The 21,414-nt window shown below is 44.6% G+C and overlaps 7 protein-coding genes across 7 annotated transcripts; 3 read left to right on the top strand and 4 right to left on the bottom strand.

Moving 5' to 3' along the window:
• Window positions 1-3,913: 3,913 nt before the first annotated feature.
• SERLADRAFT_374499 (uncharacterized protein) lies at window positions 3,914-5,668 on the top strand (the record flags this gene model as incomplete). Its single annotated transcript, XM_007323879.1, has 3 exons — window positions 3,914-4,105; window positions 4,643-5,320; window positions 5,414-5,668. 3 exons carry the CDS (start codon window positions 3,914-3,916, stop codon window positions 5,666-5,668), a joined length of 1,125 nt encoding a protein of 374 aa, XP_007323941.1.
• A 355-nt stretch (window positions 5,669-6,023) lies between these two features.
• Window positions 6,024-7,439, bottom strand: SERLADRAFT_411739 (uncharacterized protein; the record flags this gene model as incomplete). Its single annotated transcript, XM_007323878.1, has 5 exons — window positions 6,024-6,187; window positions 6,254-6,332; window positions 6,470-6,853; window positions 6,932-7,030; window positions 7,086-7,439. 5 exons carry the CDS (start codon window positions 7,437-7,439, stop codon window positions 6,024-6,026), a joined length of 1,080 nt encoding a protein of 359 aa, XP_007323940.1.
• Window positions 7,440-7,904: 465 nt separating this feature from the next.
• On the top strand, window positions 7,905-11,019 carry SERLADRAFT_453721 (uncharacterized protein; the record flags this gene model as incomplete). The annotated part of the gene is made up of 10 exons (XM_007323877.1): window positions 7,905-8,350; window positions 8,414-8,669; window positions 8,725-9,198; window positions 9,251-9,330; window positions 9,380-9,439; window positions 9,487-9,649; window positions 9,704-9,844; window positions 9,899-10,054; window positions 10,107-10,439; window positions 10,489-11,019. 10 exons carry the CDS (start codon window positions 7,905-7,907, stop codon window positions 10,912-10,914), a joined length of 2,535 nt encoding a protein of 844 aa, XP_007323939.1.
• A 1,395-nt stretch (window positions 11,020-12,414) lies between these two features.
• Window positions 12,415-13,469, bottom strand: SERLADRAFT_479587 (uncharacterized protein; the record flags this gene model as incomplete). Its single annotated transcript, XM_007323876.1, has 6 exons — window positions 12,415-12,637; window positions 12,735-12,822; window positions 12,883-13,008; window positions 13,067-13,147; window positions 13,208-13,301; window positions 13,456-13,469. 3 exons carry the CDS (start codon window positions 12,916-12,918, stop codon window positions 12,447-12,449), a joined length of 315 nt encoding a protein of 104 aa, XP_007323938.1.
• A 151-nt stretch (window positions 13,470-13,620) lies between these two features.
• SERLADRAFT_402552 (uncharacterized protein) lies at window positions 13,621-14,304 on the bottom strand (the record flags this gene model as incomplete). Its single annotated transcript, XM_007323875.1, has 4 exons — window positions 13,621-13,831; window positions 13,890-14,023; window positions 14,070-14,146; window positions 14,211-14,304. Coding segments are annotated over 3 exons (237 nt in total), but the record flags the coding sequence as incomplete, so codon positions are not given.
• A 21-nt stretch (window positions 14,305-14,325) lies between these two features.
• On the top strand, window positions 14,326-14,722 carry SERLADRAFT_402551 (uncharacterized protein; the record flags this gene model as incomplete). Its single annotated transcript, XM_007323874.1, has 2 exons — window positions 14,326-14,385; window positions 14,444-14,722. 2 exons carry the CDS (start codon window positions 14,334-14,336, stop codon window positions 14,677-14,679), a joined length of 288 nt encoding a protein of 95 aa, XP_007323936.1.
• A 3,233-nt stretch (window positions 14,723-17,955) lies between these two features.
• Window positions 17,956-20,643, bottom strand: SERLADRAFT_411736 (uncharacterized protein; the record flags this gene model as incomplete). Its single annotated transcript, XM_007323873.1, has 9 exons — window positions 17,956-18,015; window positions 18,073-18,372; window positions 18,399-18,637; window positions 18,935-19,073; window positions 19,110-19,298; window positions 19,652-19,731; window positions 19,803-20,060; window positions 20,396-20,466; window positions 20,522-20,643. 9 exons carry the CDS (start codon window positions 20,641-20,643, stop codon window positions 17,956-17,958), a joined length of 1,458 nt encoding a protein of 485 aa, XP_007323935.1.
• Window positions 20,644-21,414: the final 771 nt, after the last annotated feature.

Genomic DNA, 21,414 nt, shown 5'->3' with positions numbered 1-21,414 from the left:
GATTCGCCCTGCATCCTTTATCTATGTGATATGATGAGAACTGCTGTTAGAAAACCACACACAAAAACAAACTAATACACAATCCTCCCAGATTCCACGGAACTTGTTTATGGGCTTTGCCTCCTAGAACAGTGGAGTGGTCTGGTTGTTCGTGGGGTGGTACGTATAAAGATCCTTCAAAGTAAAACCCAGAGGTGTATGAGTGTGGGTTTTGAGGAGGAGGGATAGTTGAATTTATAGAAGATAGGGGCTTAGTGACGAGTATAGATGAGCACTACCTTGCTAATTGTAGCACAAGGTAGGTTTGAGAACGATGAGGATGACAAGGTGACAAGGTTCCCAGTGATAGCAGGCTCCTGATGCACAAACTGTAGTGCTCAGAAGGACTCTAATCGAAAGGGATAACAATGACTTCAAAAGTGGCAAGTGACGATGACAGAAATTAACAGTGGTAGCAGTGGGAAGTGTTGTGACCACACTGGATCACAAGTAGCAGAGAGTAGTGAACTTGAGATTAGAGAAGAAGTCTGGATTGGAGTTCTTGTTGTTTTACAAGGTAAAATACAGGGGTTTATATAGTGAAAGAAAAGTAGGCTATGCACAGTATAGCTGTGCAAAAAGAATGAGAAAGAACATGAAGGAAGGAATGTATGCTGACAAATCCTGTGTAGGTAGTACAGGATAAGATTGTCAAAAAAGGAAAAGAAAGGGATAGAACAATAAATGCTGTGAGTAATATCACAGGTTTGTACAGCCATAAAGTAAAGTCCAATAGCAAAAGGAGAGCAGGAAAATCATGATGTCATGGGAAGATGCAGTAAAAAAAGAGCAAGGCAAAACACTATCAGTATCAACACAGTTCCTTTATTGTCAGTCAGACATTCTAAAAAAATATGTGTCCATAAAAATGATTCAAAAATCAAAAATAATTGCACTGTAAATGAATGTTCTGCTGAAAAAAAGAAACTGGAGCCACCGGTCCACCACCTAGTCCAAATCTGATGGTTCCATGGCCTTACCAATGGTCTGGTTATATTGGACCACCTGATCAAACGAGGGAGGGAGGGGAGTGGTTCCAATTTAGAACAAGTGAGTCCCAGGCAGCATGTGGTAGGTGTAGCTATAGCGAAGACGATGGACAAAAGATAAGTGTACCCAAGTGAATGGGACAGCGATGAACATGGGCGACGCAAGGGGATGAACCTTCTCCAGCTCAAAAACTACCCACCCACGCTCCAACCAGGCAAGACGAGCGACCAATGTTTTGATAGTATATGATGGCAGATCGACGTCATGAAGATGGACCTGTTGCCCTATTTGGACCGGCCGCCGGGGCTTTGCTGATATCAGCAGTGGCACGTGGTAGTCAACGGATCGGCGACGGAAGCGGATAGGAAGTGGTGACATCAGAAATGGTGGGGGTGCAAAGAAGATGAGGAGGAGGAGGGTGGAGGTGACGAGGAGGTGAACTAAAATGGGGACCCAGAAACGACCGTCGGGTGAGAATAAAAAGGAGAGGAAGGGGCCCATGGTGGGGCTAGGCAAAGGAAGGGGAGTAAGGGAAACGACAAAAGCGAGGGCGCAATGCAATGTGTAGCCAGTGGCGACGCAAAAATTTGCCGAAATGCCGAGATGCGGAAAGTACCGAATGGAAAAGCAAAGGTGAGCATGACTAGATTGCCTAATAGAGGTGGTGCTGATCAGCCACAAGTTCGAAACAGGCAATATTAATTACTATTCCACGTGGCATTGTGCCTGTGTGGCGCAAAGGCGAGTCTTTTTGAATATTCACTTCGTTATTGACACCTGTCCATGCTACCAATCAACTTTGGTGCATGACAGCGTGCGTTGCGTTTGCATGGCATCCCTCAACTCTACATTGAAACCCATCACAACCAAAATCACTGCGTGTTACCGCCTTGTGTTGCGTGCAATTATAGCCCTCTTATTTTCTTCCACACACCACGACTGCATTACCTACAAATCTCACACCCATTGTGGAACTTGTGACTACATTAACCTTCACATCAAAAACAATCAATTCGCGTGCTCTTTCATTCCACATAAAACTAGATCCAAGCGAGACTTGTGTCATTGAGTCAATCACATCCCAGTAAAAGAATAGAATACAATAACACTGGCGATCAGAGACGCAACTACAAACCCTACACACGCCCAACTACGAAATATGGAGAGGATTCTTCTTCCTTTTGTAAGAAAGAGTACCCAGATAATGGGGAATCCAGAGATTATAAAAGGCAGACACGTGCGGCTACCGTCAAAAAGCACAACCCCGTATGCGCCATTTGTTTGGGTACCTACCAACACAACTATCCCTCCTGCAACGCAGACGTCACATGGAAAGGAACACCAGCACAATGTTCTCGCAACAACAAAGGTTGAATCATCAATCCCGAAGGGAGAGAAATCTGCACAGACTGGCAGCGAGTCACGGGATGTAAAAACAACAATCACCCTGACAAACACGAATGCTCAGGTTGTGCAAGTCATGAGCATGGAGCTCATGCGTGTCCTCTCAGACAGAAGAGCGACTCCTTTAACACCATATAATGCAGCAGCTTGGACGGAAGCACTACAATCCACAGACTTACCACACTCTCTAATACACGGTTTTGACGCACATATTCCCCCAATCTCAAAAACCTTCGCACCACGAAATAATATTACTGTGGATAAACAGTTACACACTTTTACCCAATTAATTGCGAGCAAATTTGCCAAAGGCAGATACATTGGACCCATGACCAAACAAGAAGTAGAATCAGCCGTAGGTCATTTTCAATCATCACCCCTTTCCTTGATCCCAAAATCCGGGAAACCCGAAAAATTCAGGATCATTCAGAATTTATCATTCCCACACTCACCGGCGGGGGAAACATCATCCATCAACTCATCCATCGACTCCGACAAATTCCCTTCAACATGGAGTACCTTCTCCATTTTTGCACAATTATTATCACACCTACCACCAAATTCTCAAGCGGCATTACAAGATGTAGCGGAGGCATATCAAACTATACCCATAAAGCCATCACAATGGCCAGGTTTAGTTGTACAATTACCAGGTGATGACGCTTTTGCAATTGACACTTCAACTTGTTTTGGCCTCGCCTTGTCGGCGGGCCTCTATGGAATCATTGGCAATGCCGGAGCAGATATATTCCGCGCAAATGGTATCGGTCCCATAGCAAAATGGGTAGACGACCATATCTTCATGCGTATCCCTGTTAAATACTTACATAGGTACAATGACATGCATTTGAACTGTTATCACATGATAAAAAAGAACGGAGGCAGGCAGGTCAACGGTGGATGATTCTCTTACACAGGAGAACTCCTCCCAAATGGTTCACACGAAGAATTTGATGAAGACATGCGTTTTCCAATCATTGACCACTCAATCTCATACCCGCAAAGCGAAATCGACAAGAACTTCTCCTACAACTTTGATGACATTAATTGGTTGTCGGAAATCCTAGGAAATCCTTGGGAAACTTCCAAAGATACACCTTTTAGTAACAAATTCCTCTTCATAGGTTTTTCATGGAACATAGCACAACAAACAGTATCCATACCTACCAAAAAACGCCAAAAATATTTAGCGGCCATTGACAACTGGCTCACTAACACCAGACACACCCTCAAGGAGACTCAGTCAATCCTGGGAAAGTTACAACATGTGGCATTAGTCATTACACGAGGTCGAGCATACCTAACCAACCTCGAGGCATTCACGGGAGTCTTCCATGACCAACCATTTAAGCCACGCATCCCACCAAGGGACTGTCCACTCCCCACGACATTCTTTGGTGGAAACACCAATTATCCATAGAAAATCCTTGGAGACACATCCCAGCACCCCAACCAATCCTCGACCTCCAAATTTTCTGCGATGCAAGCTCAGGAGTTGGCATTGGAGTTGTCATTGGACCCCACTAGCGTGCATGGAAACTCAATCCGGCGTGGAAAACACCAGGGAGAGACATTGGCTGGGCCAAAGCCATTGCCTTCGAATTTGCGATTCAAATCATCATCCCCATCCTTCCCCGACGAACTCATGTTCACATTTACGGGGACAACAAAGGTGTCATTGAGGCCTGGCCCAAGGGACATAGTCGAAACAAACAAACTAACAAAGTATTCCGACACATTCTTGAATTCACAGAACCATACCAATGTGTCATCCACACGGAATACATCAATACAAAACTCAATCCAGCAGACGGCCCCTCCCAAGGAATATACCCCAGCTCATCACAATTACTCCCTCACATCAACATTCCTTTTGAGATCCAAAATGACATCCACAACCCGCCAAAAGTGTGTGGCCCTGGAACTTTCCCTCCAGGCACCAAGGAGCGAATACAACAACACCCCATCTTCTACCCCAATCTGTTCACTTCCCCCAGCCAATCATAATTTACCGACCTCACAATCCATCTCCCCATCTCATCGCATCCTCACTTCTCACAACAACACACATACACATCTTCCCCAACAATCTCATCCCCTTCGTCCAGAATGCCCCGTCCAAGATCGCCTTCTACTATGGACTCCACCCGCATCCCGCATAAACTCGGACCCCACCAACATCTCATATCTTACCCCCAATGACCTCGAGAAAATAACCGCTGTAATTGTAAATGCGTGGGCTTCCTTGACAAGGAAAGTTTACGGTTCAGGATTATTAGCTTTTCATGCATTTTGCAATGCGAGAAACATTTCAGAAGCGGAACACGCACCAGTGAAATCCATCACTTTAGCTTCCTTCATAGCCACAATGGCGGGATTGTACTCTGGTAAAACAATTTGTAACTATGTTTATGGAGTGCGCGCCTGGCACATCCTACATGGCTCACCATGGATCATAAATGAGCCCGAGATTTTGGCGCTATTGACAGTGTCCGTAACACTAACTCCAATATCATCCAAACGCGCTCCCCATCAACCATTCACAATAGAACACATATGCGAAGTACGAAAAGTGTTAGACCTAACCAAACCACTAGACGCAGCATTTTTTGCTTGCTTGACCACAACATTTTATACAGCCTCTCGCCTGGGCGAGTTCACTATTCCCTCCATAAACCAATTTGACAGCAATCGACACGCAACCATAGACGGAGTCTCAGAAGTAACCAACAGGAACGGTTTTAGAGTCAAAGCATTTATTCTTCCCATTACCAAAACAGAAAAAGAACCCATGTCGGTTTCATGGGTGACACAGCAGGGACTTAGTGATCCCGAGGAAGGGTGGCTCAACCACATTAAAATTAACAATCCCGATTCTTCCGACCACGTATTCGCATATCGTTGGCCCTGACACAACTCGTTAAAATGTTGCCCTCTAACCAGAAACACATTTGTTGACAAACTTAATTGCACAACAAAGGCTCAAAACCTCCCTCACTTCTCAGGCCATAGCCTTCGCATCGGAGCCACACTTGAATACCTCCTGAGAGGAGTTCCCTTCGAAGTGATGAAAGCCAAGGGGAGATGGAAGAGTAATGCGTTCCTGATTTATTTGAGACGTTACGCACAAATCCTTGCGCCATATATTCAAGACAAACCGTCTTTACATGCAGCTTTTGTACATTTAACCTCACAAGAAGCACCCATTAATAACCCTTTATTGCCGTCAAGGTAAGCAAAAGAATTTCACCTAGTCACGACTCCTAATCACTGGGAGCAATCGAGCTTTTGCGTCCTCTCTCCTACCTTCTTGGGTATGCAGCTCACTCACTCCCATTTTAATTCTATATAACAGGTCAGCGTCTACAACTGTTTAGGGAGGGCAGCCTTCGGCCGCCACCCATCCTTTCGTTTCACATAGTTATTCTGCTTTATTAATATTTGATTACATTCCATTGTTGATTACTCATACATCAAATATCATACATTGTTGTTTGTCCTTCAAGCAAACGCCAAAGACTGTTGTCTCCTTGCGTTAAGAATAGAAACTTCACGATGCGTTCACCAAACACGTGCCCTGTCACACTCTGTCACGCTTGACCCCGCATTTCTGCCTGATAATCACCAAATGCCCTCTGGAGCACGGAGATTTTCTCCAGTCCATTGTGTATGGAGAGCAAATTTATGCGGGAATATGCTGTGGTTGTAGAGACACCAATTACATAGGTATTACTGGGCAGATAATTGCTTGGGACTACAATGTAAAGTTGCTTCACACTGTAATATATGTACAATGATCAGCATGGCCAGCTTCACTCACAGTGCAGATTTTGCTCAAACATGGTAGAACTATGGCCAAAGGGCCTCTGAACATATGTACACAATGCCACAGGCAAATACTGAAAATCAAACAAGTTTTAGCACGACTGCAAAAAGGAACCATTGTGTGAAAAGGACTGGTAGTACACTGTATAGCACTACATAACAAAAGAGTTTTTCCTGATGCTGAAGTGGTCAAACTCATGGGAGGAAGCACAGCAGAAGTCGGGGAGGGAAGGCCACCAAGCCAGTTGTTGATGTGACCAGGAGGATCCTTTGCGGCTATGTCAGACACAGCTACACAAGGGATGGCAGGTGCAGCAGCCACAACAGCAGGCACTGCATGAGAGACAGTAGGCGCTGCGGGTGCAGCAGGTGCAGGCGCAATAGATGTGGTAGAATTTGTGGTAGCAGAAACAGGCAGAGTAGATACCTGGGTGGTGGATGTGGACATCTTCGGCACTTTTACTTTTGGCACTTGGGGTACTCTAGGGGTGCAAAAGGCATTCAAGACCTTGGCATGCTGACCCCCCAGCAGCTCCTGCATAGTGCTATAATGCACCCACCCCTCCCTCTTGTATGCTTTTGCTCCCGGATTTTTCTACATATTGATGCTGATTCGGACTCCTCCCCATGCACGTAAAAACCAGGTACATGCCTCAACAATTTCTGCACAAACCACTTCACTTTTATCAAGTATATTCAGCCCTAGTTTGCTGTCCCACGGTACACCAGATAAGTTTGCAATTGCACTAATTTCATTGTATTTGGTATGGAGCTACATTAACACATGATTTTTGTTAGCAAATAGTGTACAGTGGGGTACAATATACATCTACAAACCCTGCCCCATTTTGGACCACAACAAGTAGCACTTTTTGCTGGTCCTTTCGCAAGGAGAGGCACAATGTCAGCTGCCACTCCTGGCCAAATGCCCTCCTAAAGTTGAGGCCATCCCCTCCTTGTGCGCAATGTTTCTTGATGTAGCTGAAAAGGGCTGTAGTTTTGACCTTGGTCCAAATGACATTGCCACTACTGCTCTGACTGACACTCTCTCCTTCATCTTTTACTTCTTGGTTGTTAGATTTCTGACTTTTGCTCATTCTGAGGGATCGTCGTGGTTGTTTTCCAGGAGGGACGTGGTCCAGGGTATGTCCTACACCATATTTTCGTTTCATTCGGGGCATGAGGACAGTTGAAGAAGAAGTGTTGACCATTGGACAACATATATATTGTTCCCCTCATGCCATCAAACTGTACTCCCAAAAAGAGTATGGCCTGCTCTGACGGCTCCCCAACATCATGTGGCTGAAAAGTTGGAAAAACCAATATTTTTTGAAAATTGAGTTCCCATACGAGCTCTTACTATGAAGCAGACCTTATACACACAAATTATCATTCTCATATTTTGTGATTAGGTAAGCTACTGGAGACTATGAGACCCTCCTCCTTATGGAGTTGGGGACAGCGCGTGAATGTTATTACATCCCATCAGGTGATCTACGCGTTTCCTTCGTCACGTGACCCGGACGCGTGCTCGCATATATGGGTAATTGAAGTTTCCCAGGGTTGTTTTTCTAAATTACGCTTGCAGACGACAAGGACAAAGGCAAGCTCACCTAACCTGGTGTTTGCCATCTACCAACAGTGACATGACATCTTCAAGCTCATCAACGACGAAGCTTACTCGCTCTGTGCCGTTCACTCCAAAGCGACCTCTATCTTCAGCATCTGAACTTCCTCGAGCAACCACACCCAGTGCACTTAATTCAATCAAGAAATTCAAGGCAACAGTATCCTCAGAGTCACGTCTGAGGACTGCTGCAAAACCCAAATCAGCACTTTCAGGAATACCAGGATCACCTCCGAAGAAATCAGCCCTTGATGGTAATCGCCCAAAGACACCCGGTACACCTCGACGAGGTGGTGCCGAGAGTCCGATGTTCATTGCTTCGAGTGAGATGGACGTTAGCAGGGTTGATCCAGAAGAGGTCTTGATCGATTATCAGACCGTTGAACCCGGTGACGTATCGGGAGAGGTGGACGAATCACTATTAAACGACTATGGAAGGGAAGACAAAGTCTTGGTGTCCGTCAGGTAGACGGGTTTTAATGTAGATAGTCAAATGTTCTCTGAAACTGACCTGAATTTAACCCATAGAATCCGCCCTACAAACTCACATTCTGCTTGGGATCGCTCAGCAACCATGAATCGAAGTGTCAAACTGCAACCTCAGTATGCGAAGTCGACGGCAACGCCGCCGCAAGAATTTCACTTCGATGAAGTGTTGACTGGATCTGAAAACAAGCCTATCTACAACGCAGTAGCACGCAGTCATGTCTGCGCTGCAATGGATGGGTATAACTCGGTCATTTTTGCTTATGGTCAAACGGCTAGTGGAAAGACATTTACTCTGGTCCGTCTGTTTAATTTCACTTGGTATCATAAGCTCTTGTTGAAACTTCAGCTAGTCCGGTAGTGAAGAACAACCAGGAATTATACCCCGTGCGATGAAAGACGTGTTCGCATATATCCGAAGAACGTCAACGCGAGAATACCTCCTGCGGTGCTCGTATATTGAGATATATAATGAGACTATCTATGACCTTCTCGCGTCACCATCGTCGAGTGCCGCTCAACCCGTGCAAATTCATGGAAATGGGATAATGCTACCTCTCCGAGAAGAGGTTGTGACGAGCCTAAAGAGCGTAAAGGAGGTGTTGGAGCGTGGTGAAGGGAACAGGAGAACAGCAAGCACGGATTGGAACGAGAGGAGTAGTCGAAGTCATAGCGTATTCAGATTAGTAATTGAGAGTAGGGAGAGGGGTGGAGACGAGGGTGAAAGTGCACCGAGTGGGAGGCAGACACCAGGTTTTAGACCGCCAACGCCTGGAGGACCACGGTTGCAGGCCAGAGGAGGGAAAAGTGTGCAGACATCTGTGCTGGTACGTGTGGTACCGACTCGGAAGGAACAAAAGGACTAATTTCACTTTATAGAGCTTGATAGATCTTGCTGGTTCCGAGAAGGCTACCTCAGATAAGGAGAGGACGAGAGAAGGGAAGTATATCAATACAAGGTATGTTCTGTCACCTATTCTCCGAAATAAGCTAACAAGCCGCATGCAGTCTGCTCACCCTCGGGAGCGTCATTGGAACATTGGCAGAGAATGCTGCCAAAAACAAGAAGTTGGTAGTCTTATAGTCAATGCTATGCTATCTGACAGCGCCCGCAGTGACCATGTTCCTTATCGTAATTCGAAGCTCACGCGCATGTTGCAACCTTCTCTGTCAGGAAATGCGCGCATCTCCGTGATATGTACTATAAACCCCGATCCTAATGCAGTGACAGAGAGTACTAGCACATTGCTGTTTGCACAAAGAATTAAAAAGGTTCAAGTAAGTTATGCCTCATGTGTTTGTTGAGAATAAGCTCATTCGCGTTTTTTGTAGTTGAATGCAAAGAAGAAGGAAGTGCTGGATACGGATGCACTCATCGAACGGTATAGAAAAGAAATCGAAGACTTGAAGAATAAATTATCTGAAAGAGAAGCAGAGGCTCCTGTCCGGAATAGGAGACTTTCAGCTCGTGAGGTATGCCACCTATATCTAAATGCTAGGCCATGACTGATTGTATGTGAATTATAGCAACTGGACGAGTCCAAAGCGATGAAGGATCTCAACTCACGCATTCAACAACTGACCAAGTTGATTTTAACAAGTCAAACGGTGGACGAAACTAAGGGTGATGAATCGAGGCCAGCAAGTCCTTCGAAAGTCGACTTCGATATGTCTCCATACCAGGTATGTTACGTGTAGTATATGTATCTTAGGAGACGCTAACGCCGTGTTACAGCTGCAGCAAGAGCTTTTGGCTGCTCACAGGCAGCTGGAATCGCAAGCCACTCAAATACTTTCTTTAGAAGCAACGTTACTCGCCCGACCCGAGCTGCCTCCTGATGCTCCGGAATCTGAGAAGGACAAGCTTATTGGTGAGCAAAGCAAAACGATACGGGAGCTAGAAATAGTGGTGAGGGGTTACGAGGACAACCTTGGCGAGCCTTTAAGGGCTGTGCGGGAAGATGTGGAAAGGGAGTGGATGGAAAAGTTGGAAGTGGAGACGAAGAAACGCGAGGAGAAGGAGGTGTGGGCTGCAGAGTTGGTCAAGCAGGTGGAGAAGGAGAAAAAGGTAAGAATGGTTCTCTATTCATTGCGCTCGGTCGCTGACTTGCAAATAGCTGAGGATGAAGCTTGAAGAGGAACGGCGAGCGCTTGCTGCTTTTGTTAGCAAATTTGATGCACTAGGACTCGGCGGAGGTAGCGTCTCACCCGTGTCAAAGGTGAGACTGCCAAAGCCAACGCCTGGAGGTGCCACCACAGCCTTTGCTGAACGCCAGCAGAGCCGAGTCAGTAACTTGAATGTGGCAATTGCCGAAGAGGATGAATATTCGCCGGTCCGAATAGACTTGCTGAGTCGAGCCAAGGCACAGCCTAGTTTGCTTGAGCAAATGCCAGAAGATGAATGGAGCGTGATTGAGGACATGAGTTTCGAGATGACGGATGTAGTTAAACCCAAGCCGTCGAAAGCGATTGGGTTTATTGGTAGGCGGGCTGGGAGCCCTGTGAAGGAGATGCTGGGACAGAAGGAGAATATACCGTTGTGATAATAATTTGTATTCCAGGTGGATTTCTGTTTCTATGTCGCTCTGCTTTCTGTCGTTTCTTTTTTGCATTTGATTTTCTATATCACGCATGCAAGCATTGCACACTATACCGTTCGTAGCTCATGTAATCATATATTCGTACCTGATTCTAGCTTGGAGCTGGCAAGTGGTGCGTTGATAACGATAGCCTTGTATTATGGGTCGTAGAATGTGATCCCTTTTACGTACACGGCCAGGTAATTTCACCAGCCCTCGCCAGGATTCCCATCATGAGTGCGGAGCTGGGGTTGATTTCCAACTCAATCGGGAGTGAGAGAATCCGGGCTCAGTCCATCTGAACGCTGTTCCCAATCCAGCTTCAAATGACTTTGGACTCCGTACAAACCATATTATCAATGATTAACATCAGTGATCCCAACTTCACATGTTTGCAGAGCATTTACGCACCCCCCAGTCAGAGTTTTTCAAGATACCCCCTGTGTTGATTTATGTCAGTGTAGGTATAATACCATTAGCGGAGATTAACATACCAAATATCCATCCCATGAGGCTTGCACCTGTGTCAGAAATGAGCATGCATAAGTGTTAGTACTGCCAAAACAAGCACCATGAAATCCACAGACGGATATGCCACAAATGCATTATAATAATCCTCAGCGGATCAAGAAGGACATAGAACTTGACATTGAAAAAGTCCACAGGCGGACACACAGTAAAGATGAACCAACCTGAACGGATGGGAAGAACAATGGGCACAAAAATATCACTCCTCCACACAAACCACCAAAAAAAAACTTCAACCAGTCACATGCCTCCAATGCACAGACCATCTCATCCAATGCTCAGATGCTGAGTCCCTCGGAACGCAAATCAGACATATTTTTACATTCCCCAATGAAAGGCAGACAGCATATATATAATATAGTAATACAAATCCTTATTTCTGAAATAATGAATTAAATGTAAGAAAAAAGTGAATCCCCCGCATGAGTCACTGAATCCTGAGTCGAAGATGCCCCTCCTCTGCTGCTACATTGGCTGTTAGTTTTGGTGATTCTGCACCTAGTTGTGCTATCTATTTTCCCTTCTTTCTAAATCACTTTCCTCTTTATTCTTTTTGCTCTATTGTTCAGTATTCACTGAGCATTCTATAATTTCGCCTTTGTGGCTGATTTGTTTACCTTTGTTTACAAAACTTCGGACTAGTATTGCAGAGTCCAGTATTCCTATTCTTTAGTTACTCATACTGGACTCTAGGTACTGTACACATTCTGTACTCTCTGATAATATAGTTACTCATACTGGACTCTAGTTCTGTCTCTGTTAGCTCTCAGCAAGTGGCTAGACACTTCCCAGAAGTTCTCAATTGAACATTGGCTGTCCATGCTGCTCTCAGTATCCATTCCCACTGAGAACCTGGCACTGTCGAGTTTCATTGCTTTGCTGATATATCTGTATTATCCTCAGTATTTTCATTCAAATGAAATTTGTGTCACTCACTCTTTCCACTTGGCACCCTTCAGGTTTTGCCCTCAAATTGACATCCCCTTCACAAACCACGAGTCCACTTGACCCCAGAAGTCCTCTCCCTGGGTGACACGGCCACCTGTTTGTCCTTTACTTTTTTTCCTGGGCCGTTTGTTCACATCATCCAAGTTGCCTCCATATTCCTCACTCTCTATTGCTGTGCTACTGATGAGCTCCATGTTCATAGCCGAAACACCTCTGCAGTGATATCTGTCAGAAAACAAATTAAAACTCATGTAAATCAAATACCAGTAATGCAATATGGAATGTATATGCGGTGTCCAGTTTGTCAGCTATCCCCCCTCTTTTGTATTTCAGTGCCATGCTGTAAGTGAATTTGGCGACTTTGACAGCTTTTGGCCCAGTGATACTGTCTCGAATCTTGACTCAGAAGGCTGTCAGCTAATCTACAGTGATTGCAGCATAAACTTATACTGACAACCTGCCTAAAATTATTCCAAACACTTGAACAGACATCTCTTATTTGAGCTGCCAGCTAATGTTCTCGTGCCGGTATACCAAACACGTTCATCAACCTTATATTTTCCTTTTCTGTTTGTAATATTTTCTGAATAACCAAAAGCTGAGCAGCAGAATTTGTACCGAGATTTTTCAAATGGATTACCTCAACTTCAATGTTGATTGATTTGAATCCAGTTCGGGTGGGTTGAAAGATGATGTCTTGTGCGATAATTTGGATATTGGCCTGTTGATAAGGAAATTTCTATGAGTAATACAAAAGACCCGGTTGCCCATACTCAACTACCTTTTGCTCGGCTGTAAAACAGAAACTGTCCTCTAAGCATATATTCAAGTCTGCAAACAAGGCCCTGATATCTTCACCAGAAAATGGGCTGTCTCTGGCTTGTCAACGCCGTTCTGCCGCTTCACCAAATAATGCTGCCAGGAGGTATAATCAAGTGGCCATTTCTGGTTTAGTCAATCCTCCTTCCAGTGAGCCCAGCTAATATGAATCAGCAGAACAAATAAGCACAAAACATGTTGTAACTGTACCTTGACAAAATCATGTAGGCTTTCCCTTTGTGCAGACTCTAGTTTCTGGTCACAAGCCAGTCTGTCAATAAACAATGGCGGAATTATATACCCGGGTGCTAAACTGGGTGCCGTGCACATTTCCGAATTGGTATGCGGAGCTACCACTTCGTGTGGTGGGGATATGCTCCTGTGATACACCAACGGAGATGCTGAGGGGGAAGGACTTGTTGAGTTGTGTGGGTCCAGTGCTGAGGATGGAGTGCAATTGAGCAGTAGCCTATTTCCTGCATTTCCACCAAATATTGTCAGAGCGTCAATACGAGGGAGGCTAAGGGAAAAATGGGCCACTCCCGAGTCCATGAAAGGACGCGGGGATGGCAAGGTAAACCTTGAGCTTTCTTGTGAATAAGGCATGATTAAGTGGGGAGTTGAGACATTGAAGCCTGATGTACAGTTTTTATACCATTTCGGATAGAATTCATGTGAGCCCTCCGAAAATGCACAATGCACCTGCAGTGATCAATGTGAACACGATGTGCTTTTGTTTGTTGGTGTTGGCTTGTTGTTCCTGGAGACTGATTGCAAGCTGGCAATGCATCAATTTATGACTTGCATAGCGTAGAACAACTCACTATCCCATTCTCAACCATGCTCACACCTCCTGTCACACTGGTCACCATAAAACAATGTTGCAGCCAGCGCATAACGTCTGCTATTCATTCAGTACAATGTGTCTCAATGTCTTGCCACAAGGCTCATTCCTCCCAACTCACCTGTTCCAGGCCGCATGCCATGGCTATTCAGCCTTCCCACAAGCGCCGCCGCCTTGCAAAACCACTGGAAACACGTGAGTGGTTTGTTTACTCTGATAACGAGCATGACTTACTTGATGGACCATGGCATGGGCTTTGACAGGCGGACAAACATCCGCAAACAATACAGGACCTAGTGAGTATCTCCAAATGCAACATCATAAGCACCAAGACTGACCTTTGATTCAAACCAGACCAGCAACAGCTGAACTCCTTCCAGACACTCTCATCCCCTCAATTGTTTCCCGGCACCTCAGCAGGTCACACCTGCGATTCCATCATGTCAACACTACACGATGCAATTGAAGCTCTGGCCAAATTCCATGTGAAAGAGCTGTTAGTGGAAGTGGAGCACATGAAGCACGCTATGAGTACTTACCTGCGGGGGCGCCAGTTTCTTGATCAAATAGAGGCTGATTGGAGCTTTTGAAGCAGTGTATCACTACATTGAGTATTTTTTTGATTGAGCCTGTGTGATAGAGTTGTTGCAGTGCGATCGATGAGACAGAAATTGTTGTGGGCAACACATCAGAAACGAGGCTCGATTGAAACCTAAAAAAGAGCATATTAATACAAGGTATGATTGACATTGACAAAATATGCAGTCTAGAATATATTGAGTATACTATTGCTGGGCTTAGTTAGCCTGCAGCTTAATGTCAACGGAAGCAAATTTGCAAGTTCAAACCTTCTTGCCATGGTGCGTGGAAGCAAAAGTGCTGAACAGGCCACATTTAGCAGCACACAACTCAGCCAATTCAAATCACATTGACAATGTTATCTGGACCGCAACCTCACAAATGAATGACCTGAGAAACTATTGTTGTAGGGGCTGGACTGAGCTGGAAAATAACCTCGCAGATGAATGGCCCGAGAAGCTATCATTGTAGGAACTGATATAAGCAGCTGAAGGATTTCATATTACATCAGAACCACTATTGCAAGGTATCTACTGCCAAAGCTGTGACACTCGAGATGCTTGGACTGTACCAGGGCTTGTGGCATTTTTGTGAATGGCGTCCCAGCCCTGCATTCCTCAACGAACTCAGTGCCTTCTGTGCAGTACCTGATCTCCGTGCATCAACTTCATGTGCCACACTCCCAGTCAAAACTTCTTCAACATCCAGGATAGGCGAGTCTATTCGGAAATGCTGTACATGTGCAGTATCTCACATCTGGGCAGTGTTGAGGATGAGGTCCGATGGGTGCTTATGGGCCACAGTAGGCAGAGTGCAATCAGTCCGCACTCGCTCTTGATACACATAGCGGATCCCTGACATATCACATAGATTGTTGTTACAGTTGTGTTGCACATTGACCGTACATATAATGTCCTAAGAATGTGTAAAAAATGTAAAAATATGATTATGTTGTAATGACTTGCCTCGACACGTAGGAGACCCCATCCATCAGTTAAGATAGTGCGAGGCATTGAATAAGCATCTGAGTGTTGACTTGTAGATACCGACTGGACTAGAATGCCATCTGCGAGTTGTGTAAGCTCGTTTGGTGTGTCCTTTACTTGCAAAATTTCTTCCACTCATGCCATATAAATGAGGTCAAGAGACCCTCGTGGCCAGACAACTACAAATTGGCCCAGGGCACATTGGTCACCGTTTGAGAGCACAATAGTATCATTGGTTTTGCAAAGACGGGAACCAGCATCGGGCATTGCATGAGGGAGTTTTTGCCCTGTCAAGGTGGAAGCAAATGAACACATGACTTTATTGTCGGATACACAAAGTCCTGTAGTGGCAAGAATTAGAACACTTACCAACTCGTAGTTTTGGAAAGTGGGGATACCCAAGTAATGTGAAACTGTATTTGGGGATGCAATTAGTGATAAAGGGCCAGGCCCAACCTCACGCCAGTCAGATGCACAAAAAGAGAAAGGTTGTTGCCCTTGCATGGGAATGGGGCCATCCAGTGTGTTCTCGGCAGGTGAGGCAGGCAAATAAACAAATTTGCCTCCACTGAGGTGATGTTGAATGCAGTTCCCTTGCGCAAATGCTCGTGCAAGGTCGTGAGAAGGGGCATGTTGATTAGAATGGATACTTTTGGCCCGTATAACTGCATAAAACAACTCAAATACTTCAGTAGCAAACAGAATTGCGGGACCAAAGCAGCGGATATGTTGTACTAAGTGTACAAAAATATGAAATTTTGGCTTGTTAAACCAACAACATGTCCATTGTGCTGAACATAATAAGCAATATTCTATTTCTTTTGTGAGTATGTCCTAATGACGGTCATGAGTAAAACTTTATATTAAATAAGCCGCCACTGACCAAGTGTGCGTTGATGTCATGTATTTCTGGCTGATAAATCAACAGAATCAACTTGGATAATGCAACCCATGTATCCATACACTCCTTGGAGACAAGGTCATAGATGATGAATAGGGCCACCTGAACCATCAGGAAAAATGGGGGTAGCTATATAGAGCTCTATAGCACTATAAGTACTCATAAAGCTGTTATAGTGGTCAAACCTGTTATAGAACCTTTGCCATTTATAGAGACTCATATAGCTCTATAAATGCTCTTATAGATGTTGGAAATTGTTGTGTGGCTGATAAAAAAAATTAACACAGACAGGATCTGAACTCTCAACCTGCAAGTCAGCTCTTGGGTGACTAAGCAACCTATAGCCACACATCCCATTTATGCACTACACCATGAGAGCTTATATATTATACAGGTGTTATATATTAACCTTTTATGGACTTAGATTATTTTTTTACTCATTGTCACTACTTATATTTGGATAAATCATTATTCTTATTTTGTGAGTATCAGGGATACAAACTACTATTTCACTAATACAGGCTACATAATTAATTAATACTGTATGATTCATTAGCCCTTTTAAGCACCTTGAACTATATTATAACTATGACCTTTACAGCTATAGGAGCTATGTAGGCTGCTATAGGCTATAAGAGCACTTATAGTACCTTGCCTATAATAATATACTTGACTCCAAACACTTCTGGCCTCTTTCTATTATTGAACAAATTTATTAGATTAATCCAGAGTTTGAGGGAATTATAGATACTTCTCCCCTTTGTTAAAATTTTGCCTGCTATTGTGCTATAAGAGCTATAAGAGCTATGATTGCACTGATAGTACTATAGTTTCTATGAATGTGTTTATATATATAGGTGGTGGCTATATAGCGCTATATAGCAAAAGGGTTTTTCCTGATGCACTATGGCACGAAAATCCCGCCCTGTGAGTGAACCAGAATACTGTACCAAAGTTTTTCCAGCAAATGATGAGATGCCAAGGCCATTGACATTAAGAGATGACAGTCTGGTGGCAAGGAGGTTGAGCTTGTCGAGTTTACCCTTAAGCTGAAGCTGTACTAAGTCTTGCCACAAGTATTTAACAAAGCCAAGTAACACAACATGTAGTATTTCAACAGGCGTGTCTTGGTGTGGGTCAAGTCCTGTGAGGCATAAGGTTTTGAGTAAATTGACGAAAATACCACAAATGAAATTACCTTTGATTCTCCACACAGGACTGATGATCGTGTCGGGAAGAGATGCTATTGACTCATCTAATGCAGCTTGTTTGCTTGCCACACCTCTCAAATGCTGGTATGAACCAACAACCTTATCTATAAAATACTTCTGAAAGGTGTCTTTGATACCAGATTCTGTGTGCATCTTGTTGACTTTTGTCTTTGAATCAAGCTGGGATGCTTAAACAAATTGGGCATGCAACTGAGTGATTTTTTCTTGCTTGTTTCGAGGTTTACCAACCTAGATAGAATTTGACAGATCAGCTATGGGTAGTTGCATCATAATAAAAGAACATACTTTGACAAAATCATGAACACGACTAAGCATGTTAGCCATGGTCTCCAGCCCTTGTTTGCGCTTGCGTTTTGTTGTATTTGAATGTACACTTTTGGTTTCACTGGCTGGATTGGATGTTCCTTCATTTGCACTGTCGTTGCTGGCCATTTGGCTGTCTGCATCACTTTTGGCTCCATTGCTTTCTTGGTGGACACGCTGGCCTGCTGACTCGAGGATGTTGGTAGTAGCATGAGTTCCTTTGACCCAGCATGCACGACAAAAAAGTTTGCCATACAGTCCTATGTGGCAAGCGAATTCACTCTGCATAGGATTGTCTCCCAACAGACCAAGTACGAAGGGTAGAAGAAGGACTGGCTCATTTGTTTCAGAGTCCCATGACCAAACACCACTTTTTTGTGTGTTGCTAGAAAGTTGATACTGTTGGTCCAGGTATTGTAAAGTAATAAGAAGTTGACATGCTCGAGCTGGCCAACAATACCATCCAACATTTCCAGTGGAGGTACTAAGTTGGATGTACACAAAAAGTGTACATTGTATTCTTGTTGGGCCTTGGATTGTGGAAGACCTGCAGGAATAAACAGAAAACTGTTATGTTCATTCCATTTCTTGGATGTATTACCAGACATGTCATCACAGTACATCCATATTGGAAAACTGAGCACTTTGTGCCCTTTCAACAGTGCATGCCATCAATTCCCAACATTGGGATCTGTAAATGCCCACTCGGAAGTTGAGGATGTCTTGGAGTCTACAACAGCTGATAAATAAAATAATCAATATGTTGTTGAGGAAACAATCTCATTTTCTAATGTACCAGAGAGAAGCCTGGGGTCAGAAAGATCATATCACTTCACATTCTGACAAAGCTGCGGGAAATTCATGAGGAACTCATTCTGCAAAACCACATAATCATCATATTTGATGACCTTCCAACTACGCTGGTGGTCTGTGTCTACAGGTTCCATGGCCCAGCGCCGGGCAAACATCATTGGACGGTCATTCTGAGTACAATAAAACCAGCGGAAGGGGATACATACACGGCCATCCGAGAGCATTGCAGGTTCATGTATGTAATAATCGTGGCTGTTGAGCCGTGCCATAGGTGTGAGCTGCTCATCTGGAACTTCACGCAGCCAGCACAAACCCTGTTGAGCCTCTGAGAGCCATAGTCCACTGTCTTCGGGGTAGAAGTGTAAGTGGGGCCTAACCTTGGGGTTTGACATCTCCTGTTAAAAGGATAGGAATGTTGTGTCATGCCCGAAAAGATGAGGTTAGAATTACCTGAGATATAATATGAGCAAGGTTGTTTACATGGTAATGATGCCCCAGCGCTCCTTTGTAAGTGATAGTCCCAATGCCACAGCACTTCTGCAAAGCAGAATTAAGACTTTGCATGGTCTTGACTGATGGGACATCATCCACATCATTGACTTTGAGCAGCCAGAGAAACAGATCAAGTTATTTCTGCGAGAAAACTGAGCAGGGTAAATGCATTAATATATCCAGGGTACATGTCTGCATAAGTGATATAATGTAGATGGTACGCTAGAGGAACATATTGGGGGAGCGGACTACTTACAACCTTGTCTTGCCAAGGGAACCACCGGTGTGAGGTTGCTGTATGGTCTGCAGTACGAGCACGTTTGCGTCCATGACTGGCTGTTTCAATACCATTGTCGAATGGAAAGCGTCACAGATATAACTAATGAAAAAAAAAGCATGAGGCTTACCAATCACAATGACCTCCGGTAAATCATCGTTGCTGGGAGCATCCGACCATTCAAGGTCTTCGTTTGAGGAATCCGAGAGTGCATTGAAGTGGTCAAGAGCAGCCTGCGCTATTGAGGCAACTGCTTCCTGCTCAGGTGGCAGATCAAGAACGACATGTGAGGGGTTGTCGAGTAGACCCCAGTCAAAGTTGATGATGTCGGGGAAAGATGGCAGTGGATTGGCAGGTGGTTGAGACTGTAGGCTGGAATGATTGTCACCTGTTAAAAATGTAAGCAAAGTATGAATACCATTATCGACTAATGTAAATGCTTGGGAGACCGAGGCTTCAGGAGCCAGAGGTGGTGATTCAGGAGGTTGAGCTTGATCTTGATCAAGCTCATATTGGCAAGCATACTCGGCTTGGGCCTGGTGCAAAAGAGACTGTACATGGTGGGGTAGGTGCCATGGATAGCGCAAGCGCCCATCGCGACACAAACAGCACCTATATCGAGGCTGGCCTTCTGAATTGTGTATGAGCTCCCATAATGCTTACAGTGCGAGAATGATATGTCTCAGCCTTGGTATTTTACAGTGAACTCAAGCCAGCACTTACTTTTGTCAATTGATATAGGCATCTTGGAAAAGACGGGGGAGAAATTAAGCACTGGTATTGATCTAGGAGTACTATGGTATGAATACAAAAACAGAGTAACAACGGCAAAGCATATCACGATCTAACCGGTCATAATAAGCTTTGATAGCGGGGTTGGAGATCATTTGAAGATTATCTTGAGCTGGGGTCTGGGTATGGTTGCAAATTGAGGAATCAGGTGCTCGGTTGGAATCTGGATCAGAGTCCATGGTTATATTTGAAAAAAAAGCTGGACCTGATGAACACATGGAGCTGAGTCTGGGCTGCCACATGTACGGGGGCTACGTCGGAGAAACTTGTGCGGAGTGGCTACGAATCTCTGGCCGTGTATACATGGCTTGCTGAATACTACCTTCCTAATTCGGAATATACTTTGCCACTCCGATTCTGCAGGAAAATTCAGCACCAAACTTGAACTTTCGTCATATCCGTTCGGTTTTCGTCATGATGGCAAGACACACTTCTCAGTCAAACGTTAGAAGGTCCATTCGAGGCAAAAAAAATTCAAAAGTCGAGATATCTAGAACTCGGCAGCCGTCCATGCCACGCATGACAGCTCCAACTGATCTTCCGTACTTGATCAGCGGGCTTCAGATGTCAGCGAATTGCCTTACGCGGCCAGACCATTCTAGCATTTCGAATCATTTAGGAATCGATTTAAACTCAACTGCTGAAATAATTTGGAAGGGATTCTGAGGTATGATAGGTGAACAATGCCTCTTTTACGTGTAGCCTTTGACCAATCAACTACGAATCACAGACTCGTCGGTAGGATGATGGGTTGTAGGGCTGTGCAGGACGATATCAAGAGGTTAGTGCGACGCGTCACCTGCGCTTTCAATTCCTCGACAACAGGAGTCTAGCAATCGCCTGTTGATCTTGGAGAGTTGGTTTCAAGTATCAGAAAAGGTTTCCATTTTCTCATCAGGGCCTGGTCCACAAGGTTGGTCCTTGTTTTCCAAATCTATGAGGACGAGTGC

Source organism: Serpula lacrymans, assembly GCF_000218685.1.
Source record: "Serpula lacrymans var. lacrymans S7.9 unplaced genomic scaffold SERLAscaffold_17, whole genome shotgun sequence".
In the NCBI taxonomy this organism is placed as follows: domain Eukaryota; kingdom Fungi; phylum Basidiomycota; class Agaricomycetes; order Boletales; family Serpulaceae; genus Serpula; species Serpula lacrymans.
The sequence above is the reverse complement of the archived record's forward strand: the minus strand, read 5'-3'. Positions and strand labels throughout refer to the sequence as shown.